General features: G+C 45.7%; 1 protein-coding gene across 1 annotated transcript in view; it reads left to right on the plus strand.

Annotated features, from left to right (window-relative positions):
* ARHGAP31 (Rho GTPase activating protein 31) overlaps positions 1-25,557 on the plus strand; it is a 100,477-nt gene extending 74,920 nt beyond the window's left edge. Inside the window, exons 7-12 of the mRNA XM_070406247.1 lie at positions 5,821-6,019; positions 7,657-7,781; positions 13,486-13,548; positions 15,342-15,914; positions 16,624-16,904; positions 18,661-25,557. Coding sequence (XP_070262348.1) covers positions 5,821-6,019; positions 7,657-7,781; positions 13,486-13,548; positions 15,342-15,914; positions 16,624-16,904; positions 18,661-21,093 — 3,674 coding nt within the window. The 3' untranslated portion in view covers positions 21,094-25,557. The remainder of the gene's footprint in view (positions 1-5,820; positions 6,020-7,656; positions 7,782-13,485; positions 13,549-15,341; positions 15,915-16,623; positions 16,905-18,660) is intronic.
* Positions 25,558-26,412: the final 855 nt, after the last annotated feature.

The following is a 26,412-nucleotide window of genomic DNA, read 5'->3' on the forward strand; positions in this document are numbered from 1 at the left end:
CAATCGATGTGTCTTTCGCACATCAGTGTCTCTCTCTCTCTCTCTCTCTCTCTCTCTCCCTCTCCCTTCCCCTCTCCCTCTCCCTCTCGCCCCCTCTTTTCTCTCTCTCTCCCTTACTGCCTCCCTTCCACTCTCTCTAAAAATCAATGAAAAAATATCCTCAGGAGAGGATTAACAACAACAATTTAAAAAATGGTGGTACATATTTACAATGGAATGTTACTTAGTCATAAAAAAAGAATGAAATTTTACCATTTGCAACAGCATAGATAGACCCACAAGGTATTATGCTCAGTGAAATAAATCAGTCAGAGAAAGACAAATACAATATGATTTCACTGATATATGGAACCTAAAGAATAAAATAAGCGAACAAACAAAATTGAAACAGACCCATAGACAACAAACGGGTGGTTACCAGAGGGGTAGGATTTGAGGAACTGGGTGAAAGAGGTGAAGGGATTAAGAAGTACAAATTGTTAGTTACAAAATAGCCTCAGAGATGTAAATAAAACATAGGGAATATAGTCAACAGTATTGTGATAACTATGTATGGTGCCAGTTGGGATACTGGAAATATCTAGGGAAATACTATGTAAAGTACACATATGTTTGTAGCTACTGGGATGTACACCTAAAACCAATACAAAATAAAATTAGGGGGAAAATCTCTCTCTCTTTTTTTTTTAAGAAACCTGATAACTACCAATTTTGTGAGAGTGGTTTTCCTACAATAGTGTCCATCAATACCATCCAGAGGCTTGTTGAAGCACAATTTACTGGGCTTCACCCCCCAGTTTCTGATTCAGCATGTCTGGAGTGCTGTTCAGAATTTGCATTTCTACCAGGTTTCTAGGTGATGCTGCTGCTAGTGGTCAGGGTCCACGCTTGGAGAGCCAATGGTGTATGAGAACCATATTATAAATCATTTGTTAGCTGATCGGAGTGTTCTTTTCCAGTTTAGCTAGTATCTTTGGAAAAAAAACAAGTATAATCATGAGAATAATCTATTGCAATTATCATCAAATTTTGACTCCTGATATAATTGTTTCCACCTCACCCTGTCTTCTATGTGGTTTACAATCTCTCTTTTAAAATTTGTTTTTATTGAGATAAAATTCATATACCATAAAATTCACCATTTTATCATTTTAGTGTAAAATTCAGTGGTTTTTTACTGTATGTATTTAGAGAATTATGTAACCATCACCACTATCTGATTCCAGAACATTTTCATCACTCTAAAAAAATCCCATACTCCTTAAGTAGTCATTCCATACTTTCTCCTCCTCCCAGATCCTAATCTACTTTCTATGGTTTACCTCTTCTGGACATTTCATATAAATGGAATTATATAAAACGTGGTCTTTTGTGGCTGACTTCTTTCACTTACATGTTCTCAAGCTTTATATCAGTATTTCATTTCTTCTTATGGCGGAGTAATACTCTATTGTATGAATATACCAGATTTTGTTTAGCCATTCATCAGTTTATGGACATTTGCGTTGTTTCAACTTTTTTTTTGTTTTTATGAGCAATGCTGCTATGAACATTCATGCACAAAATTTTGTGTGAATGTATGTTTTCAATTCTCTTGGTTATATATGGAGGAGCAGCTGATATTTCTTTTATCTTTATTTTAACTCCCCCATTATAGATGTATTATTTATTGTAAGCTATATAAATCCTTTGTGAAAGTCAATGAGAAGTAATATGCATTCATTCATTCATCCTTTTGAGTCAACCGATAATTTACTGTGGATTTATTCTATGCCAAGAACTATTGCCAGCACTCCATGTACATCATCTCATTGACTTGTCACAACAACCATCATAAAGTTGTTATCAACTTTATTTTATATGTGAAGGACCAGAGAAGCAGTAAAGCTTAGTAATTCTCCGAAGCCACCTGGGTAGTAACTGGTGGGACAGAACATTGAACCTACGATCTGCCAGCCATGCTCTTTTCTTAACTCTATGCTGCCTCTGTGAGGAAAAATTAGGAAAATAGATGAATAAACCTCTGTATTTTATTTATGATTAATGCCTAAGGGCAATGTTCTTCCAAACAGCAAATCCATGACTGTTAGTGTTAAGGCTGTTCCTAATTCTAACCTGGAAACGCCTGTTCTTTTTGTGAACATTGTTTTAATCTTTTGTCCTGCATTCTGAAATCCAATTTACTCTTTTTAAAAAATGTATACTTTTATTTATTTCAGAGAGGAAGGGAGAGGGAGGAGATAGAAACATCAATGATGAGCCCTGGCCGGTTTGGCTCACTGGATAGAGCATCGGCCTGGGGACTGAAGGGTCCCGGGTTCGATTCTGGTCAAGGGCATGTACCTTGGTTGCAGGCACATCCCCAGTGGGGGGCGTGCAGGAGGCAGCTGCTCGATGCTTCTCTCTCATCGATGTTTCTAGCTCTCTATCCCTCTCCCTTCCTCTTTGTAAAAAATCAATAAAATATATATTTAAAAAAAAAAAAAAGAAAGAAACATCAATGATGAGAGAAAATCATTGATCAGCTACCCCTGCACGCCCCCATTGGGGATCGAGCCCACAACCCGGGCATGTGCCCTGACCAGGAATCAAACCATGACCCCCTGCGCCATAGGTTGGTGCTCATCCACTGAGCCACACCAGCTGGGTCCAATTTACTCTTGACTCTTTAACTCTTGATTGCCTTCAATACTTATTATTCAATGAATTTAATTTAAATGTTTTTATGATGACTTTGCATTGAGTTTGGCAAGGTAACATACTAATGTTTACGTAAAATGGAGTAAGTCATATCCTCTGGAATTTTAGATTTGGAAATAGGGTTCTATTTCAAACTGGGAAGATTATAGAAGTCATAGAATCCAGTACCTTTAATTGATAAATGAGAGCAGTGAGGCCAGAAGGATTGTGCTATATCCAAGATGCATTAAAACATGAGTATGTATCAGGCACCTCTAGATGCTGAGGACAGTGTCATTACACAAACAGCAAAGTCGCTGCCCTGCACAGAGCAAAGGTCTGATTAGGGAGACGGGTAATAAATAAGTTCACAAATAAATACATTGTCACTTCAAAGACCATAAATACCATGAAGATCAGACAGCAGGGTGATGGAATGGCCAGTGACTCGGGGATGCTATTTGGGTACAGCATGGTCATGGCCTCTAAGGAAATGATCTTTGAACTAAAACATGAATGACTAAAGGAAGCAGTCTTGTGAGGATCTGGGGACACATGTTCCAAACACAGAGTACGGGGAGGGTAAAAGCTCCGAGGTGGAAATGGGCGCACTGTGTTGCAGAACGCCGGCCAGTGCGGCTAGAGCCAATGTGGTCTCCAAAGTGGAGTGCTCCACCCTATGGGACGCCAGAGCCCAAAGTATGGGTGTTAGAAGAAACTGTTACAATTTCTTTCTTTCACCTATTTTTATTGTATACTTTGTAATTTCTATGATTTTATATGCTTTCTATTACATATAATACTAATACAGTGGTAAATACGTATAATTTACAAGTACATGCATTATATATAATGGGAGTATACATTCAAAAAATGTACTGTGTATCTGTGTCGACCACTGGGTCGGTGGGCAAGGAGAAGAGGGGAACAGATGGAGGTCCTTGTAGGTCATGCTAAGAGTTTGGTTTGTTCTCAGTGGCATGGGAAGGCCTGGAGGGTTTTGAGCAGGAAGTGCAGGATCTGAGCGTTCTAGCTGCTGTGTGAAGGAGAGACGGAAAGGCAACAAGGCTGGAAGCAGGGAGCCAGTTAAGGAGCTATGGCAGAAATCAGGTGGGAAAACATGGTGAGCGGGACAAGCATGTTAGTGGGAATAGAGGAAAGTGGCTGGATTCAGGATGTTTCAGAGGGTGAGTTATAGGACTTGATTGTAGGCTGGAGGTGGGAGAAGGGGTTGTATCAAAGAAAGGAATGAATGAAAAAATAACTACTACAGGTTTTGGTTTATGCAACTGGGAGATCCACGGTGCCATTTACCAATTTGAAGAAGATGGGAGAGGGTACTGGTCTAGAAGTGAAGAGCCGAGAGCACAAGTTCTTTTCTGAAATGTAGAGTTGGAGATGCCTGTTAAGCATCCAAGCAGCGCTGATGAGTTGACCGTAGGATACTGGAGCCTAGATGTGGGGGGAGAGGTAGGTACTGAACCCAGGTCTCCTGGCCCTGCTCTGTATGTTCTTCCACGGTTCCAGTTGCTCCCAGAGTGATTCAATCTTTTAAGTAAATAAATAAATAATTAAGTAACAAACTAATAATCTAGACTCTACAAACAAATATTGTGAGTGAATTAAATGTAAATAGTTTAACCTGCTTTGGATTAAGTAGGAAAAATAAGTTAAATTCAAAACCGTTAATGACAACTCTTGCGGATCACAGACTTACTTAATTGACTGAATGATGGCCATGCTCCCCTTCCCGGAACCTCCCACAGTCACATTGTCTCCGTTTTCTACAGGCCCCTTTTTCAGTGGTTTTATTTCCCTTCACTCAGAGAGGGTCATACTCTACAAAGAGAGAGAGTACTATCAAGGTGCTTTCTAAACATAAAGAGAGTCCTATACAAAAAAAAAAGATGTCTTAGTCTTGATTTGTCCAAGTTATCTTTCTTTTTTTTCTTAATCCTCACCTGAAAATATGTGTGTGTGTGTGTATGAGAGAGAGAGAGAGAGAGAGAGAGAGAGAGAGAGAAGAGAGAAACATTGATTTGAGAGAGAAACATGGATTGGTTACCTTCCATACACACCCTGGCCAGGAATCAGACCCTCAACCTTTTGGTATACAGGACGACGCTTCAACCACCTGAGCCACTAGGCCAGGGTGGCCAAGTTATCTTTGAATCTCTTCACACCTTCCAAAGTTACAGAAAACTTTGGTTGCCAAAAGAGTACATAGAGGCAAACTTAGATGTCTTCTTTTTCACTCAGATCAGGGTTTCTCAGCCTCGGCACTATTGACACTTCGTGCTGGTTGGTTCTTGTTATGGGACACGGTCCTGTGCATCGTAGGATGTTTAGCAGCACCTCGGTCTCCACCCACTAGTGCCAGTAACAATCCCACACGTGCTTGTGACAACCCAAAATATCTCCAGACGTTGCCAAATATCCCTGGCTGGAGGGAGGGCTGCAAAATTGCCCCAAGTTGAGAACAACTGACTGGGAGAAAAGAGATAACCCTGGACTGCACTGATCTGTCATCACTTCTATTTCTAAAAATAAAAACTACAGAAGGAAGGGATTAGCTTGCAAATAGTAGATGACTGGGTAGTGAGTAAACAGCCTCTTATCTTTTAGAGAATAGTATAGGGTATTAAATGTCTTTTCACTGCAGAGATATAAGCCTAGGTGATCTAGGGAAAACGTAGGCTCCAACCTTAAATTGCCTGGGAGCGCCTGTTTTCCAGCTGTGGAGAGAAGGGCCAGTCTCCTGCCTTCCCTTAGCTGAGTGAGCTACCTCCCACCTGGCCAGAGTACTGGGCGGTTTCCAGGGTTAAAGACTCACTGCGGTACTCTGGTCCACAGTAAGTGCTCAGTACATGTTTGTCATATGAATGAATGAATGAATGAATGAATCCTCTTTGAAGAATACAGTTAGTGCAGTTCACCTCCTGGAGGCCCTGTGTGCCCTCTGGCTAGTCTGGCCAGGTGGTCTGTGTGTTTCTGTATGCAGACTCTGCCCCAGACCCCACCAGGCCCAAGAGGAGTCACCTGCTGGGAGGCCAGGAAGGGAGGAGCTGTGGGTGGAACCTGGGTGGACCGGTGCACAGGCCTCCTCCCAGGAGTCTATGCGCTCTTCTCTTCTCTGTACAGAAAACTGGCCTATCGTGAAGAGCCTGACCTTGCCAGCCCTCTCCCTGCCCATGAAGCTGGTGAGCCTGGAGGAAGCTCAGGCCCGGAGCCTGGCTACTAACCATCCTGCCCGGAAGGAAAGGAGGGAGAATAGCCTGCCCGAGATCGTGCCTCCCATGGGCACCCTCTTCCACACTGTCCTGGAGTTACCAGACAACAAGTAAGTGGCATTCTTTGCAATTCTGGGAGATGGTTGGGAGGAGGGTTTCAGAGGAGGAAGGAACATGGTCTTGGGGCCATGATGGCCGCATGGGCTGGGGGTACAGTCTGGGTTGGGGTGTAAGGAAACGTTCCAGAAGAGAAAGGAGCTGTCTCCACAACACTCCCTGTGGTCACTGCCCCACAGTCATCATGACCCTGCTCTCCCACCAGAGATTCTCAGCACCAGGATGGAGGTGGGGCTCAGAGGCATCAAGAGTCATGGATAAATCCCTCACTCCTTAGTTTAGACAAAGCAAGCTTGACACTTTCAAAAGGAACTTTACTAACAAACAAACTTGACTCCCTGCCCCCACCCTTCACCTCCACAGAACATTGCAAAAAGCATAGAGATGAGTGGAGGACAAGTTGACAAATAGTACCACTCTAGACTGGGAGGTCCGGGCATACGGCACTGGGAGATGCCATCTCTGGCTTCCACTCCTCCTCTCATACTTTCCAGAGTCCTTCCTCTCCTCCAAACATCATTTAAAATCATAGGATATTTTCTTTCCTTGTTTCTCCCTCTCACTTCCTCTGTTGCAACCCCGGTCTGCACTATCAAGTGCATGTTCTCTGTGCACTTCAACCACACCTGAGCAGCACCAGACCCCAGTTTAACCCACCCTGTCAAATCCACCCCAAGGCCAAGTGCTTGAAAAAAACCCGACCAGATCCAAAGAAACCACCCAGCACTGCAGGTCTCTCTGTGGTTGATGGTAAAACATGCTGGGCCGGAGATCCGGGTGCTCCGTGAGAACCCGGTGGAGAAAAGGTTCCTTGTGGAGCCGCGAGTTGCAGGGTTTCATCCCGGAACTTGATGAAGTCTGAGTGCTGGGCTGAGTCAGAGCTGGGCAAAGTGTCTGTGGTGACCCCTGGTGGTGACCCCTGGTGGCACCAGGCTCCTGGGATGGAGTCCAGCACTGTCATTTCCCCGCCTCCTACTGAAGCGGCCTGGTGCCAGGCATCAGGGAAATGAGAGACACACTGAATACCCTGGGCATTGCTCTGCAGTGACCACTGACCACACCCAGCAGCTGGCCACTCTCCCAGGCCAGACTCTTTTGCACATTGCTTTCTCATACACCCCCTCTGTGGTCCATGAAAGTCTTCACGAGCTCTTTTCTCACCTGTGGAGGTGACAGCGGTGTGGTCCACAGTGCAGGGAGCATACCAGGACTGCGCTCCATGGTCTTTAGTGTTTACTCCTGTAAAACATAGGGACCTCTGAAAACCCATGACTAAAGTGCTTACCAGAATTCCTCCCAGAATTCCCAGAACTGTGTGGTTGCTTGTGACCTCTGGGTCTCCCGTCAATCCTTGCCTCTGTGTGCCCCACCACGGCCTTTAATGGCATGCCTCTGCCCATTTCTCTGGGGAATGTGGTCCTTTGTGCTGACTCATGAAAGCCTCGCTTGGTCATCTAGGGCATCCCCGGACAGGATGAGAGTCAGGCTCAACTTGGGTTTTAGAGGGGAATTTCCTGAAATGTCCAGGCCATTCATAACTAGAATGTGTTTGGGTTATTTCTTCTCAAGTTAAAAGCTGCCTTGAAATGACTAGTTACAAAAGTAACCCCATATGGCTTGGCTCTTGTAGAAGAAAGCTCTCCAGTAAATCAAAGAAGTGGAAATCGATATTTAATCTGGGACGTTCTGGATCAGACTCCAAGTCCAAGCTGAGCAGAAATGGGAGCGTGTTTGTGAGAGGACAGAGGCTCTCAGGTAAGAATTGCGGCAGTTGTGCTGATGAGATATTTCCCCCCTAATTCTGCTCTGTAAGTCTTTGGTTTGATCACATTAAACTCACTAGCCCTGAAAGAGAAACTTATACATTAACTAGAGAGTCTTCCTGGGTGTTTTTTTTTCTAGATAGTTTTAGATTTACAAAAAAAGTTGCAAAAGTAGTACTCAGAGGACCCATATGCTCATTACGGAGCTTTCTCCAATTATTAAAAAATATGTATTTTTATTGATTTTAGAGAGGAAGGGGAAGGGAAAGAGAAATAGAAACATCAGTGATGAGAGAGAAACATTGACCAGCTGCCTCCTGCATGGCCCAGTGGATCAAGGCCACAACCTGGGCATGTGCCCTGACCAGGAACTGAACTGTGACCTCCTGGTTCATAGGTCGGACGCTCAACCACTGAGCCACACCAGCTGGGCAGCTTTTCCAAATTTTAACATGCTACATCACCATAATATAATTATCAAAGTCAGATAATTAATATCTATATGACACTATGAAGTAACTTACAAACTTTATTCATATTTGGCCAGTTGTTCCACTCATGTCCTTTTCTAGTCCAGGACCGCGTCCAGGAACCCACATTGCATTGAGCTGTCCTGCTCCTTAATCTCCTCCAATCCAGAGCAGTTTGTCAGTCTTTCTGACCTTGACTGGCCCTATATTTTGTAGAATAGACCTAAGTTCGGATTTGCCTTATATTTTCTCATGGATAGAGGTTATGAAGATTGTGCATATCTGTGTGTCAGATCAGAAGGCAGACATTGTCAATACATTATGGCTGGTGATGTTAACTTGATTAAGCGCTGTCTACAAGATTTTGTCCCTATCAAGTTACGGTTTTATTCCTTTGTGATTAAGAAGTATCTTGCGGGAGATATTTTGAGATTTTGCAAATATCCTGTTTTGTTTTGTTTTTTTAATATATTTTATTGATTTTTTACAGAGAGGAAGGGAGAGAGATAGAGAGTTAGAAACATCGATGAGAGAGAAACATCGATCAGCCGCCCCCTGCACATCTCCTACTGGGGATGTGCCCGCAACCCAGGTACATGCCCTTGACCGGAATCGAACCTGGGACCCTTCAGTCCGCAGGCCGACGCTCCATCCACTGAGCCAAACCGGTTTCGGCATATCCTGTTTCTTATCATACTTCCATCCATGAATTTTAGCATCCATCAATGGATCTTGCCTACAACTGCGATGTCTGCGAAATGGTCATTTTCTATTTTCATTATTCCTCCTACATTTATTAGTGAACTCAAACATAAAGAAGATCTGTCCCTTCTCCCTCAGAGTCAAGGTCATGATTTTTAAATAGAGATGGAAATTATATCTGAGTAGTGAATAGGAATTGATACAGGAATGAATCGAGGGACCCACTATGCAAAGGGGGATATAACCAATCCAGGTAAATATCATGTCAAAAAGGGAAGACCAAAGAAATTTGCCATAATGATGTTATAGATTAAAAGTATGGTTTTTTAAAATGGGGCCAATAGTTATAAAAAAAACAAGTTGTAAAAGGTAAATGTACAAATGCAGTGAGCAAACCTTAATTGGATCCTAATTTTGAAAAAAAAAAGACTACAAAAGATCATTTGGATGAATACACTGAATATTAGAATTGTAAATTTTCATAGTATGCTAATGGTTCTTAGAAGACATGTGCTGAAGTTAAAGTTTATAAGGATGAAGTGTCACAATATTGAAATTCACTTTTGAATGATTCAGTAAAATATAGGTATGTAGGTAGATATAGATGTAGAAATCAATAAAGCAAATGCATGATAAAATGTCAGCCATTGGTATCAACCAAGTGGTAGATTTAGAGCTCAACTTTTGTGAATGTTTGAAGTTTTTAATAGTAAAAGATTTTGGGGAAAATTAATACCTCTAGGGAAAATAAGAGAGAATGTTTTTAAGGACTTTCTTTGATCCCAGTGATAACCGAATGCCAAGGATGATAAAGCACAGGTGTTTGAAATCTTCTCTTTTGTCTATTGGAGTAATGAGGATGTCACAGCGTATAGCAGCTACAGTGGTTAAGGTTGTAAAATAATAGTAGGTCCAACTCAATTGGTTTATGCAATGAAGGAATCTATAGGGACACCCACGTGCAAGGAAGGTTTCAGGGACAGCTCTGTCTCCATCTCCATGTTTTCCTCAGCTGTACCCTCTGTGTCAGCTTCATTCCCAAACTGGCTTCCTTTGCTGCAAATAAGTAGTTGTAGCTGTAGTTGTTCTGGGCTTTATCTGTGACTATCATTGTATAGAAGGAGAAAGAACATCATTTATTCTAAACAGGGACCCTGTTTTTCCAGGAACCTCCATCATGCTCCCCCTATCTCAGTAACAGTCACTGAGTCACATGGATCGATCCCTATGGCCAAGGGAGTCCTCTGTGCTGATTGGCTTGGGCCTGGGTTCCTGCACCAGTGACTGGCATGAGGAATTCAGATGCACCTAAGAAGGACAGGGCTCTGTGAGAAGGGGGAAGGGAAATGGATTCTGGGTAGGCATCTAAAATATGCAGGATATGGGGAAACGTGTCTTTCATAAACTACCCTGGAAAGATAGTCCAGGTAAAAAGGGCAGGTTGCCACAGGTATGGTAGATCGGATACAAAGCAAAAATTAGGATTCTCAAAGAAGAATTTAAGGGGAAGAGTATCTGGCAAGAAATTCCTTATCTATTATAAGAGATTTGCTTACACACATCAAAGAGAGAATTTCGGTTACAGAATCGGTGATACAATAAAAGAGATTCACCAAATAATGAAAAGTTAAAAACAACAGAACAGAACAATAAGCAAAAAAATAAGTGCTTTGCCTGGATGTTGACTTAGGAAGATATCCACCCCCATGTGGTTTCCAAAAGGAAGAAGTCCAAGGAGGGGTCAGTGGTGGTAAACTCACAGACGCACAGCATGTCCCTGGCCAGGGCTTCTCAGCATGGCTGCCCCTCCGAATCGCCCACGGGGTGGTTCTCGCCCACAGCAGCTTTGCCTCAGGAGTTCTGTGGTGACATCAGAGCACTGGTCATGTCTAACAAGCTCCCAGGTGATATGCAGCCACGGCTGAAAACTGCTGGATTAATATCTCATAAACAAACTAATCAGAGATAGATCATCAAACTGGCTGCATTTTGATAGGATACAGGGATGAAATGAAAGAACCATCCGTGTTAATGCAAGTGGCTCTCTGTTACTTTGACTATTGCCTATGTGGCCACTTTTCATCAGAGAAATGTTGCTGGAACCCTAAACACTGAAGACTGGGGTGGGAGTGGGGGAGTTGATGATCATAATCCATCAGTGTGGTCTCCATAAGTGGCATGTGGACTTGCTATTTGTTGAAATATGAACATGAAAAAAAGTGAATCAGTGGAGTAATATATTTAAATACGTTTTTAATCTTTTCTATAACTAAAGAAAATTTAAAAATCGATTCATTATGAATAGCATTGGAAATTTTTTTTGATGGGGGGACAGCAGGTAAAGGGGTGTTTACCGATATTTAGAGAATGGAAATAAAATAAGAATAAGATAAATTGGGGTATTGACAGAATGAAGATGCATAGAGGGGTATACTGGGATTTGTATATCATCACACAGAAGGACTCCAGGGAGCCCTCCAAAATGAACTCCTTTGAGTGGGGAAAACCCCAAAGTCCTGAGGATAATCTAAGAGGGAACTCAAGGACCTAAAGACTGCCAGGTCCCTGACAGAAAAACATAATCTAAATATAGCCATGAGCCCTTGCTGGTTTTGCTCAGTGGATAGAGCATTGGCCTATGGACTGAAAGATCCCAGGTTTGATTTCTGTCAGAGGCACATGCCTGGGTTTCGGGCTTGATCCTCAGTGTGGGGCGTGCAGGAGGCAGCCGATCGATGATTCTCTCTCATCCTTGATGTTTCTATCTCTCTCTCCCTCTCCCTTCCTCTATGAAATCAATAAAAATATATATAGCCACGGGCCAAGGAGCCCTGAGTGCTTAGTTTCCATCCAGAAAAGGGGTCAGGGAATCCTTGGTGACTGTTCCCCAAAGCAGCTGCTGTGGCCACCAAGCCCCAAGGAGCTGCACCATCAGAAAGAGGGTCCAGAGGGAAAGGTGGACACTGATGGCCCTGCGACAGCAGTGTTCTCAGCCTCCAGGACACTCGGGGTCATGAGGTCACTGCCCCTCAGGCTGACCTGGGAAACAGCGGAAGTCCAGAAGTGCAGCTCCCGAAACAAAGGGAAAAGGTTGTTTCAGGATACACGGCTCACTGGCCAGGCAGTGTGAGGACAATCATCAGTTTGTAACTTGTGAAAATAACAGGTCTTCGAAGGATGAGAATTCTGGCTTAGTGTGAGATGTGAGGAGGTTGAAGGCCATCTTGCCATCACTAAGGGTTTGAGTGAGGATGGCTGTGTCCTCCCCCAGCACAGGGGCCTCAGGCAGAGAGAGGCCACAAACCCGGGAGGCCAAGGGCTAATGCGGAACCTCCAGAAGGAGCTGGCTTTGGAGCAAGGAGGGAAAGGGGGAATCTTTGAAAGAGGGGCAAAGTCCAGTTTGGGTTAAGGCCAACTCTGAGTGCTTCTGGAACCATCCCCCAGTTTGCCTTTTATGGCTGAACCCTGGTCTATTCTGAAAAACAACAACAACAGTAGCTACTTTGTATTGAGCATCTACCCTATTCTAGGTTAGTACAACCTATTTATTTCATATGCATTACGAATTTACTCCTCTCAGCAGCTCTATTTTTCCTCGTTTTACATATGAGAAAGCTGAAGGTTAAGAAAGGTAAGTTGCTTATCTGAAGTCACAAGACCAAAGTGGCAGAGTTGGGATTCAAAGCCAGATCTGTCTGAATTCGAGTTTCTTTACACGAGTTCTGGGGCTCCCATTCAGCTTCCAAACCACCCTCTTTCCCCTGGAGCAAACTTGTCCTACTAGTAGAAGGAACGACCTTCCAGATAATTCACCTCCCTGAAAAGAGATGGTACCTGTGAAAGTGCCTAATCCTGAGCCTGGAATACGTTTTTACTTATTTAAGCCACACTCTTCCAAAAACCTGCTTAGGTGGCTTACAGCGATGCACAGAGTCCACCAGGCACATAGTAGGTGCTCATATTAAATGTTTGGTTGGGTGTCACCTGCTCCAGCGTGAGGTTGGTGGGTGACATCTCAAAGAGCAAAGCTGCACCTGGGAGGAAGGTGACCGACCAGGTCCCCCGGGCCCTCTCACCTGTTGTACCAAATTCTTCATCGGTGCTGAGAGATGAGGCTTTGGCCAAGACTCCTGCTCTATGGCCTGCCACATAGGAGGGGCTGCCTGGAGCCTCGTGGATTCTACCCCATAACTGAATCTTTGAATCCTTGATGTACGGCAACATTGGGCTTAGGACTCCTCATTTACTGATAGCTAGTATTGGGGCAAAGTTATAATTTACCTTTATCTGTATAATGTTAATAAAACTTTGATCTACAGATGCCTTGCTTTTATAAGGTCCATTCCAATCCGAAAGTAGGAACATCTAGGTGGAGTGGGGGATGTTTTCCAAAGGGGAATATTGTAAATACTTGGAAAACTTTGCTAAAGAAACTTTTCTTGTGTGCTGACAGTACGACCTATTGTTCTGAGCGCTTCCTCTTACTATGCCTTCAACAAGGATTTTTTTTTCTTTTGTCTCTAGTGGAAAAAGCTACTATCCGGCCAGCCAAAAGCATGGACTCGCTGTGCTCAGTGCCCGTGGAAGGTGAGGTTTTACAGTGGTGTTTGGAACTGGTGATTACCGATGGGAGGCTGGAGTTGCCACACCAGACTTGCCTTCATAAGCTGCTGGGCCTCCTCTCTCCAGTCACGCGGTCATGCACAATCCCCCAGTCCCATCCCTCCCTGGCTTTTTCTGAACTCAAGGGCTTCACATAGCCCTTGCATCAACTCCCATAAAGGGCCATCCTCTTTCTCCAGCCTTCCTCTAACCACAGATGGAGACGACAGCTATTTTACATTCACACCTGAACCCGGTTAAAGGTCAACATCTGAAATCCAAGGCTTCTCCCTCAGGCGTAGAAAAGAGCCAGGCACTGGTTTCTACCTCAGGATTTTGTGCCTCCATACTTATGTAGTATGTGTCTTGAATTTGTGTGTTTCCACAGACATTAGCTTTCTCATTGTCAAGTCATGATTTTGAGTCGGTGGTTTCATTCATTCGTCAATAAACATTGATAGGCACCAGCCTGGCATGGCACTCGTCATCCCTTTTTGGAGTAGATGAGTACACAGTTGCATGCAAGGTGACACCGACTATCAAAGCGACACCTCACCTCCTTGGTTCTTACAGCTGTAGCCGTCAGGGCTGACTTGCCTGTACCTCTCTCTCTGCTAAGCAGCCCACAGCACTGCCACAAGGGCTTCCCTAGCAGAGACAAAACTCCCCACGTTTACCCCATGACTTTCCAACCCCTTTAATAGAAAACGTTTTGCTCTTTGATAAATGAAGCAATCTGAAATAATATAGAAAACCTTTAGAACAACTTTTAAAAATAATTCTCAACTTTGTAAAATACTCAACGAACTCCTTTTAAACTGACTCAATACTTTCATCATTTTCTCGCCTGTATAGTCATCCATTTGCTTTGGTCTTTGAAACCTCTTGGGGCAATTCATGCCCAGCTTTACAGAATTTAACATTTCAAAATCCAGGTCAGCACTTTCATGGGTGTTGGGCAGGTTACCGAACCCCTGGAGTCTCCATTTCCTCAGGTGTGAGAGAGAATCGCACTCCCCCACGGAGTGGTCGTGAGAATTTTAAACCTAAGGTTACACATCCAGCAGAGCGCTCGGGACCTGGCTGGGAATTACTCGCCAGATCCCAGGCAACTCACGTGTCATCTCCCAGCTTCTTTACTTCCTGTACAGGTTCTTTCTTTCTTTGTCTTCCTTCCTCAGCCCGTCAGGAACTCACTCCTCAGGACTGGGCTCGGTAAGGTTGAGTGCATTTGCATTCCTAGTGTCTCATCCTCCCAATCAGCAGGAGGAAGCCCTGGAAAGGGAGAGAGGTCTAGCTGAGAACAGCATTTGTTTCCTTGCCTGGGAATCAAACCCCTGTCTGGGTCCACCTGCCAGAGGAGGCGTAAAACGATAAGTTTCAAAGCAAAATAAGATTCTGTTATTTTGCCCTCTTAGTCTCCTTCCTTTTGAGCAAACATCATTCTGTCTGCTCCCACCCGTCTTTTTATTTTCATGATCTACATGCGATGCTTGGAGGGTGACTGCTCTGTTTAGCAATCTTGGCAGTGGCCTTCTTTTGGAAACGGCTCTCCCTGCGAAGTTGAAAGCAGACACATGTAACACAGCAAGTGGCGCTGTCAGGGCCTCCTAACAGAGCAGGCGCATGAGAAGATGCTTCCTATCTCATCAGCCGGAGGTTCTGAGCCTGTCCTCCTCATCAGGATGCTGTGCCCTCATTAGGATGCTCTGCCTTTCCCATAGGCAGTGCCTTCTCTTACCGGCTGCTGACCATGTGTTTGCCTGCTTTTTCACTAGGGAAAGAGACCAAAGGCAATTTCAATCGATCAGTCGCCACCGGTGGATTTTTTATTCCAGCCTCGAAAATGCACGCAACCAGCATTGGCAGCTCCTGTGACCTCACCAAGCAGGAGGGTGACTGGGGCCAGGAGGGGATGCCGGCGGGGGCCGAGGGGGGCTTTGACATGAGCAGTGACCGAAGCCAACTCCAGGGCGCTCAGGCCCGGCCCCCTCCGGAGCAGCTGAAGGTGTTCCGGCCCATCGAGGATCCCGAGAGCGAGCAGGCAGCCCCGAAGATGCTGGGCATGTTCTACACCTCGAACGACAGCCCCAGCAAGTCCGTCTTCACCAGCAGCCTCTTCCAGATGGAGCCTTCACCCCGACACCAGCGCAAGGCGCTGAACATCTCCGAGCCCTTTGCCGTGTCCGTGCCGCTCCACGTGTCGGCTGTCATCAGCACCAACAGCACCCCGTGCCGGACACCCCCAAAGGAGCTGCAGTCCCTCTCCAGCCTGGAAGAGTTTTCTTTCCAGGGGTCAGAGAGTGGAGGCTGTCCTGAAGAGAAGCCCCCAGGAGCCGAGACTTCTGCAGGTAACGCGGGGGAGGGGAGGGCTCTCTTTCCACTGCAGGAGATTGAAAACCAGCCTCACATTTGCTTACACAGAGTTTGCAAGAAAGTGCAGCAAAGTGGCTCAGACTGTGGGCTCCGAGCCAGACCATCTGTCAGGAAGCTGTCAATCACAATCACAAACCATCATTGTAGATAACAGATTTCTGTGACCTTAGGCTACAGACTTGACGTCTCAGGGTCTGAATTGACTTGTGTGTGAAGTGAAAGGTGGGGTTACCCAGGGCTTCTCAGCCTCAGCACTAGTGACATTTGGGCCTGGGTAATTCTTTTCTTGTGGGGGACTGTTCGCTACTTTGCAAGATTACTTAGCAGCATCCATGACTTCTACCCACTAGATGCCATTAACCACTCCCACCACCCAATTATGGCAACCAAAAATGTCTCCAGACATTGCCAAATGTGCCCTGGGAAGGGGAGAGGCACAGTGGTCTCCAGTTGAGAACCACTGGACAGAGGACCTCCCACCTCTGACGGTCTGCAACTCTGGGATCTGAACACAGGACACAGCTAGAAGGGAAGGGTGGAGAGTGGGAGAGAGCAGTGAGCTGGGAGGATGCCCTCCACCCTTGGGAAGCAGGATTCGTCCAGGTCAGCGATTGTGCTGGGAACAGCCGCTCTTAAAATGAGCTGTCAGTCTCTTTCAACCCATAACTCGCATCCTCATTGCAGCTTCGGTACCTAAGAAGGTGGCTCTGGAGGATGCCAAGCCAGGGCCAGGAGCAGCGAGGACAGTGGAATGCAGCAAAGGCCTTTCCCTGGAGCCAGGAGCCCAATTGGAGGAGAAGAAAACCTCAGAAATCCCCCTGAGCTGTCAACATTCCAGTGACTTGGAGAAGAGGCTGGATCCAGAGAAGGTGGTGGAGGAGGCGCCAGAGGCTGGCCAGGTGGAGCCCAGTGCTCCGCAGGAGGGCCCCATGGCCAGAGCAGAAGTGGTGTTTCTCCATGAGATGGTAAGGTGGAACCTCTGTCGGTCCAACCAATAGTTCTCTTTTTCCCAAGGGCTCTCAGAAAAGCTTAGTTTTTTTGTTTGTTTGATTGTTTGTTTGTTTTGAAGAACCAGTGTTGGCCAAAGGGATTTTAGGAGACAACCTTTTAATCAGATCTTGGGATTTATTTTTGCAGGGATCCTATAATAATGGGAATAACCATCCAGCTCAGGTTCCCTAGGAAAGACTCAGTGCTAAATATTTCTGACCTGAAGTCACCATAAACCAGTAATATACCCTGAGATTGTAATGACATTCAATCCCAGAAGCAGCACAAAATCTGCTTGTCATATCCTGGTCCCAAAGATGATGACCATTCATGGAGCCAGCTCTCTCCTTCCTGACATCCTGGGTAGATAGTGTCTATGTTTATAAAATCTTCTCTAATATTTCCAGAATTCATTCCTTCCTCCTGTTGCTTCTAGAGAGGTTAAAGCATGATGCCAGTGCTTACTAAACCTCTTCCACTTTTTAAAAAATATATTTTATTGGTTTTTTACAGAGAGGAAGGGAGAGTGAAAGAGAGTTAGAAACATCGATGAGAGAGAAACACTGATCAGCTGCCTCCTGCACAGCCCCTATTGGGGATGTGCCCGCAACCGAGATACATGCCCTTGGCTGGAATCGAACATGGGACCCTTCAGTCTGCAGGCCGACACTCTATCCACTGAGCCAAACCAGTCAGGGCATCTTCCACTTTTTAGAGGTGTAATTTTCCAAGGTTTCTTGGGCTGTCCTTGCATAAGATGAAGGTATGAGGAGGTTTTCCATGGAGCAGTCCTGCATTTGGAAGGCTCTGTGACCTGGAGAGAGCATCAAAGGGGATAGGCAGCCCTGGCCGGTGTGCCTAAGTGGTTAGAGCGCCAGCCTGCACACCGAAGGGTTGAGGGCTCAATTCCCAGCCAAGGGCACATACCTGGGTTGCAAGTTTGTTCCCCAGCTCAGGGTCCATGTGGGAAGCAACCAATCAATGTGTCGCTCTCACATGAGTGTTTCTGTCTCTCCCTCTCCTTTCCACTCTCTCTAAAAACCAATGGGAAAAAAATACCTCGGGTGAGATATACTAGTATACATATAAATATATATATATATATATATATATATATATATATATATATATAAATATATATATATATATATATACTCTAGAGGCCCAATGCATGAAAATTCATGCAAGAGTAGGCCTTCCTTCCCCCAGCTGCTGGCACCGGCTTCCCTCCGGCACCCGGGACCCAGGCTGGCTTCCCCCCGGCCCTGGCTTAGTCCCGAAGGATGTCCGGAAGACGTCTGGTCTAATTAGCATATTACCTTTTATTATTATAGGTAGATATATATATGTGTGTGTGTATATATATATATATATATATATATCTGTCTATATATCTTATATCTATATATATATTTCTATATATAGATATATAGACAGATATATATATATATATATATATATAGAGAGAGAGAGAGAGAGAGAGAGAGAGAGAGTTCTGATCTGAGGTTGGTTAAACCCGAAGATGCATAGGTGCAGAACCCTAGATATGGAGGGCCAACTGTATGCTATGGCACATGGTAAGCACTGAATAAACATCCAGTGATTATTAGTCCTATGTCCTTTATTCGCTGAGGTGCCCAGCCTGGCACTAGTCCAGTCCCTGGCAGACAGTGAGGATGATAGCCCTGAGAGTCCTTGGTTCTAAATAAGCAGTTTCTTGATGTTTTTCAGGATGAAGATGATCTGACCAGCACCCTGATCTGGCCTGAGATTCAACAGGAGCTAAAAATCATTGAATCTGAGGAGGAGCTGCCCTCGTTGCCACCACCTGCTCTGAAGGTCAGCCCAACTCAACCCATCCCTGAGTCAAATCCAAGGCCTTTTGCTTCTCCAGAGCCTCCTGGGAGCTTGCCTTGTGTCTCTACCCCAGCTCCAGTCTCTGCCCCTCTGAAGGAGTGGGCTAGGGATCCAGCCAAACAGAGCACAGAGGAGGCTCCCACAGCAGCCAATAGAGAGAAGCCAGAGGCAATCAGCAGCCTCCACAGATCTGAGACTGAGAAGGCTCCGCACCCAGACCCCACCAGCCTTGCTCCTCTGGAAATCATTCCATTGGAGACGGCTTCTCCACAAGCAAGGGTGGAGGTGGGAGGCCCAGGGAACCTGTCTCCCCTGATCCCACCTGCTCCACCCCCTCCAACACCTCTGGAGGAGGTACCTCGAGTCCAGCTACAGAAGGACGGCCCTGAGAGGGAAGACTCACCAAAGAATTCGAGGACAAGTCCACACATAGACCAGCCGAAGTCCGAAGGCAGCCCTGCGATCCCCAGTCTTTGTCAGGGAGACAAGGCCTCTCCCAGACAAAGTGAGAAGCTGAAGTCAAAGAATGCTGCTCCCGATGGAAAAGGCGCTGGGTTTCCAAGCCCAACAAGGGAGGTTGAGCTCTCCCCACCCGGAGAGGGGGATGCAGCCCATTCAACACAGGAGCCCTCGGACGGCGATGACGATGACACCGGGACAGACGTGGCCCAGCACGGCCTGGAGATGGTGGAGCCCTGGGAGGAGCCCCAGTGGGTGACGAGTCCCCTTCACTCCCCCACCCTGAAAAATGGGCAAGAGGCCCAGGGGCAGGGCCTTCAGTGCCACCGGCTGGAGAAGAGGCTTTCCCACAGACCTAGCCTTCGCCAGAGCCATTCCCTAGACAGCAAACCCACGGCTGAGAGCCAGTGGACTCTCAAGGGCCCCTCCTCCATCAGCTGTGCTAATCTTGAAGCCGAGAGGAGCCCCGACCCGCTGCAGCCCCCAGCACCCAGGAGAGAGGTTACTGGATGGGATGAGAAATCCCTGAGGTCCTTCAGAGAGTTCTCTGGCCTGAAAGGGATAGAGGCTCTTCCCAGTCAGAAGAGACCAGGTGGTTTGCAGCCCAAACCAGCAGAAACCAGCCCTGTCAGCCTAGCAGAGGGAAAGGAACAGGGGACACACCTGGGGCACAGCAGCCCTCAGACTGAGCAAGGTAGTGTGCCCAGACCAGAGAGCAGCAAGGAGAGCTCACCTCGTGTGCAGGACAGCACCCCGCACGAAGAGCATCCCCCAAAGTTACAGCTAAAGAGCACCGAGTGTGGGCCCCCAAAAGGGAAAAATAGGCCTTCTTCCCTGAACTTGGACTCTGCCATTCCCATCACTGACCTCTTCCGGTTTGAAAATGTGGCCTCATTTGGTTCACCTGGAATGCAGCTCTCTGAGCCAGAAGACCCAAAGGTCACATGGATGACCTCATCTCACTGTAAAGCAGACCTCTGGAGGGTTGACTCCCAGGACTCTCAGGACCCGGACATGGTTGCTCATGCCCTGACAGGCCGCCGTAACTCGGCTCCCGTCAGTGTGTCGGCTGTGAGAACCTCCTTCATGGTCAAAATGTGCCAGGCCAGGGCGGTCCCCGTCATCCCTCCCAAGCTTCAGTACACAGAGATCCCACAGCCCCTGCCCTCTCAGAGCCCAGCGGAAGGTGGGGCGCAGCCTCCGGAGAAGAGCCCAGAAGAACCTAGATCCATTGATGTGACCTCCGGGAAACCTGCCAAAGGTGATTCTCCCTACTCCTCGGAAAGCCCCAAGGAAGAGAAACCAAAGCAAGACACAGGAGCCAAGGGGCCCTTGCCCATGGATGCCACTGCATCCCGCACATGTGAAGGCCCCAGCCTTTCTCCAGAACCAGGTTTGGCTAACCTGCTGTCCACCCAGGATGCAGTAGTGCAATGCAGGAAGCGCACATCAGAGACAGAGCCATCTGGGGACAACCTTCTTTCTTCAAAAATAGAGCGACCATCAGGGGGTTCTAAGCCTTTCCACAGGTCAAGGCCAGGAAGACCCCAGAGCCTAATCTTATTCAGCCCTCCTTTCCCCATCATGGACCATCCTCCTTCTTCCACAGTGACAGATTCCAAGGTCCTGCTGTCCCCTATCCGAAGTCCCACCCAGACAGTTTCCCCCGGCCTTCTTTGTGGGGAATTGGCAGAAAACACATGGGTCACACCAGAAGGGGTCACGCTTAGGAATAAAATGACTATTCCTAAGAATGGCCAGAGACTAGAGACCTCAACCAGCTGTTTTTACCAGCCCCAGCGGAGATCTGTGATTCTGGATGGAAGAAGTGGGAGGCAGATAGAATGACTTCGCTTCATCTGCTGGTGTCTGAAAAAAACGCATGATTCATTGGGAACTTATTACAGGCCAACTTATCTTTGGTCCAGACACAGGTTACCCAAGGCTAGGCTTGTTTGGGCCTCTTCTTCTCTTCCTTCAGCCTTTTGGCCATTTATTAATTAGTCCATTTGTCAAAGGAAAGGTCAAGGGAAGGACCAAGAGATGAAAGTTAGATAAGTCTGCATGAGAAGGTGGGAAAGGTCAGATAAGGGAGAGGATGCAATGCTTGCCCCCAGTGAGGTCCGGGGCTGGTCTGTGCGTTGCGTTACTCCCCCATTGCCATTGTCTGTTCCTGTGGCGAACTGGATATGACAATGACTTGTGAAAGAAAGAGAGATCCTTTGTGTTGAAAAATGTTGCTACTGAGGTTTGAAGGCCTCCTCTTTACTTTGTGCTTTTTAATGCAGTGTGAACGTGTTCTCTCCAGAATAGAGCAGATTTGGAAAAAGCAAACTAACGTACACTTAGATCTCCCAGTGGGTGAATTTTCTCATGCTCTTTCCCCGGAATTCCTGCTGCCCTGCCCAAGATGGCTCCATGTGCCAGCATAGAAAATCAGCACCCATACTCAAGAGCCACCTCTGAGACAGACACAATCTAAGAAGACTTTCAGGCCATGGCTTTTTATTAATTTGGGACTCCAACTGCCACTACCCTGACCTCTGATTTATAGACCCAATAGCTGGGCAGGATTGCTTCCATTCCAATACCACAGTCTAAAAACAGGATGTCACCTTGGAGAAAAGCCTCCCAACATAGAGGCTTTGGGAACTACATTCCAAACAGTATGTGTCTAACTGGTGGGGCATTCGCAGAAAACACCCCTAGCTCAGCTACCTCTCCTTCCACACTAGGCTGGGACAGGCGTGCAGGACAAGCTAAGGAGGAGCCCTAGCAGGGTAGCCCTACCCCTCGATGGCAGCTCCCTTCTGAAATGTATTTCATTTTAGCCAGTGGGTGCCTTCCTTCCTCCCTCTCCCTTCATTGCTCAAGAGCAGATTTGAGGCGCCCTCCCACAATCCCCCTCATCCACCACCCACCCTAGACACGCAAACTTGCCCTTCTCCTGTCTATATAAAAGCAGAAGCAATAAACTAACCTGATTTTGTCAGTTATTTAGAACTTCAAATAGTTCTTTCCTTTTCAGCTGGAGAGAGGAAGAACTAATATAACCCGCTGGCAGATTTTTGGTGCTCCCCCGAAAAGGGCTTCCTAGGAGCCCTTCTCAAGGCAAAACCCATCAGAGTATCAACACTTTCAAACCTTCTAAGACAACTATCTTGTTTGAGAAACAAGAAAAATAGGCCTACTTTTAGCCCTATGTACCTCCTCTCAGGTTCACGTCTGGCTGAGCTCTGTCCAGAAGCACAGTCATTGCAGAAATTTCTCTAAGGGCCAGCAATACCTCTGGGCAGACCTCACAACCAAGGCTGGTGCTGGGCTGGGTAGGAGATGAACTCAAGTTACCTCCTCCAGTGAGGAATTGGAAGCTGGTGCCCGACAACAGATACATATTCCTCTCTCCTTTCTTCCCTGGTAAGCCTTACAGTTTGGAAACCTTGTCCTATACCTTCTAAGCCGGTGTCTATAGCAGGGGCAGGCCAGCTGATGGCTTCTGCTTTCCGAGGCACTGAGATGAGTGAGCAGGGGGAGCAGTCAATAGGTCTTTGGTCAGTGTCTTTGCATTTTCACTAGATGAGAAAGACGTTGGACCAACAGGCAATGAGATGTCAACCCCTGAGAGAAGTCCTAGGATACAGCATTTTTCCCCCTAGGGAAGCAAGGTGAAGAAATATACTGGTGACAGATGAGAAAGGCCATGTTCAGGAGATTTGAGAAGTACATTCCTGCCTTATCTGAAAATGTGGGCGGGTAGGCTTCATAGCAATCTCAGTGCACCGTGGTTTCCACTCCTCGATAAAGACAGAATTCCAGTTAGAATTCGAGAGAGGGAAGGAACTACACTTTGCTTCTCCAGCAGAACTCTGAGCCGAGTGATGAAATATTGAAACTATTTTGTGATTATTTTAATTTGTGTTTGTAACATGTAGGAGCTCTGTTTTTACTTGGACACAGGCTGAGAAGCCACTATTTACATATTAGCAAGTGAGTTCAATTTGCGGCACCCACGTTGCTTTATTGAACGGCTGCCATGTTCTCAAGACTGACATCTTTCGTTGGTAGCATCATCTTCAGGAGCCGTGGTGGGCATCTGGATGTCATCCTGAGACACAGTGACAATTGTCTGGAGATATTTCCTACTATGGGCTTCCCTCCCCAGTCACTCCAGAAGGCCTCAGGAGCCAACTCACTTCTCAGGGTCCCGCCGCTGCAGTGTGGGCTTCTCTTTTGACTAACACCCAGCCTGTCAACTGTCATAATCTTCCTGTGGCCTGGGCGAGCCTGGCGCTGAGGAAATGCCATTCCAATGCAACGAAAACATATTTTACTCCTGGAATTGTTCCTCAAAATGCCCTGAATTACCTATCTGGTCACCCACTCGGGACTGAAAGCTAAACCCCTGAGAATGGCTGGCTGGGAATCAGATCCCATCCAGGGGAGGGGCAGGAGAGGGGCTGCTGTGCTTAAGGGGCCCTACAGAGTGCGCCAGAAAGGGCTGCAGAACCAGTTCTCAAAGGGCTATTTCAATGATCAGTCCCCTAAATGGGCGTGGCTGATTTTAAATGTCAAATTTGAAGTGTTTTCTTTCAGTGTTAATGGTTGCTTTAAGAAGGTAATAGCCTATATTTATTTGCAAAATGGCCTTCCCAGGCCAACTTTCTTTTTTTTTCCAAAAGGGAATTGGTTTTTATTCTCTGCTTCACATGGAATATGAAGAGACCTGACCAAGAACCCCATTAAGATACTGTTAGCCTAAAATTCAAGATATTGATTATGTAAAAATTCTGGATTCTGGGGAAATAAAAAAATGTAAACATCATTCCCAACATTTATCAAGAGCTTTAGAACTCTTAAATCCTTGAAGAACCTAATGAAAAAGAGGAGAGGGATGGAAGCAAATGAAACAGCCGATAAACAACCAAGAGCAAAATTTAAAGCCATCAAGTTACCAAATGAAAGAGTAAGGGGGGGAATGTAGCAACTAGCATCTTTTAATAGGATTGTTAATAGTGTTCAAGTCACCTACTGACTGTCATCAAATTAAACGCAATTGCAAACCCAATTGAAAGCACTAGGGAAGACACTTAGGCACTGAGATTTTTGCTTTGATCGTTTAAGAAAAATAGAGAGTAGTAACTATGAATAAATAGTTCTGAGATTTTGCATGGTCTTAGCTGGTTGGGTTGTGAAGTCCTGTTGGTGCAAGGTAATACCAGTGTTCCATTCTCCTTGAGAGTGGTTTAGGAACTTCCATCATCACAGAATGGGTTAACTCCTGTCGATGATGAAGTGAGAGGTCCAAGATAAACTGTTCCTTTCGTGTCTAATGTTTAGCACATGATGATCACATTTGAGTAAAATTGGGTGGGACAGTCATTTGTCTATACAGGCTGTGGGTTCCTGCCTGAAGAGGTACTGGGGAACATGATTCATTTATCTGGGATTGGAATAGGAGAGGTTCAGGGTCGGTCCAATTCCCACCAGGATTGATTAGAGCTAGATTCTGCCTGTCCTATCCGATGACAGTATGAATCTTGGGGTTAAGTGTTGCCAGGAGTATGATTTTAGGTACTTCCAGCAGGAAGATCAGCTCAAAATGTGGAATAACAAAGAACATGTACTTTTTCAACACCTTTTCTAGCGAAGTCAGGCCAGAAGAGGGAGCTAGCACAAGGAAGGGAGATTGTAGAAGGGTAATTGCCTGGGATCAGTGTCAGTCCAGAAAGGATAAAATTGGGGAACAACCAAAGATTTATGGGCACACAGTAGATCATTTAGTAGCCTGGAGGTTCATGAGCAAATAAATGCAGGGATCACTTCTCTATGAGGCTGAAGGAGGATGTAACTAAATAAAAGAAATTCATGACATAAATAGCCATGCATTTTACTGGATGAATCACAATGCTTTGCAATAACTTAATGCCATAGTACTTCCTGGTGTCTAATTCTGCAAGGTAAAGCACTTTTTCAAAGAAGTTTATTAGAAAGCAACATGATTTCAGCCTGTTTGTTGAGCTTGACGAATATGATTCCAAAGACATAATCAAAATGTTTTTCTATTAAAAAAATATATTAAACCTATCCATAGAGACATTTATGTGTAATTAAAACAGATTGTTATGCTTTACAAATGTACTCTAATAAATGATATAAAATGCAATACCTATGATGGCACTATGAACTGGAGGAGGACACGGGCTCATCAAAATCGATGCTAGGAAAGGGGCATTATGTGCATCAGGCTCATTGTTCTAGTTTGTTCTGTTTGATGTCATTTTTTATTACTTCAAAGTATGGTTTCACAACGAAGTCCTGATGATTTTATGTGTGTGTGTGTGTGTGTGAATATATATATTATTTCAAAGAGGAAGAGAGAGAGATAGAAACGTCAGTGATGAGAATCATTGATTGGCTGCCTCCTGCACACCCCACACTGGGGCTCAAGCCCACTACCCGGGCATGTGCCCTGACCGGGAAGCGAACCATGACCTCCTGGTTGACACTCAACCACTGAGCCACGCCGGGTAAGCCTGATGACTTTCTTTAGTGAATTTTCTTGTTTTACCTCTTAATAATTGTCAACATTTGCAACTTCACTCTCTTATCGTTGCAATTACACATGTCACCCAAGATACCCAGTATAAGTCAATGGCTATTGTAATTGAAAAGTGAGAAGAAAAGAAAAGCTATTGCTTCTCAAAACTCCACAGCTTAAAAAGTTTGGATCCACCTACACCAAAGTGAACTCAATTTTTCTTTCACCTGAGTCAGTCAAGGGGGACTAGTCTTTCATTTGAATGATTATTTTTAATGATGCTCTGGGGGTTAAAAAAGCAAAAGTTTGTTATCTTGGCATAGATTATCACAAAAAAAGGGGAGGGGGGTACTCAATATGTCAAAATGAAACTTTTAGGAAAACAGTTATGCAACCCAGGCTCACAAGCCAGTGATATTTGCAATGAAAGATGTCACAGTCAAGGGGATAAAAATAATAGCATTTTGGTAACAATATTCCATTTAGATCATCACACTTCCTAGGCCTGCTCCTGTCAGCCCTCGCTACTGCCCTAAATGCCTTTTTCTTCTAGACACTCCCTGGCCCCCCTCCTGCTTCCCTCTCCTGCAACCCCTCCCTCCCACCCCAACTGGCCTCACAGTTGCCCT

Source organism: Myotis yumanensis, unplaced genomic scaffold (genome assembly GCF_028538775.1).
Source record: "Myotis yumanensis isolate MYYU_CA2020_CCGP unplaced genomic scaffold, mMyoYum1.0.hap1 SCAF_2, whole genome shotgun sequence".
Taxonomy (NCBI): domain Eukaryota; kingdom Metazoa; phylum Chordata; class Mammalia; order Chiroptera; family Vespertilionidae; genus Myotis; species Myotis yumanensis.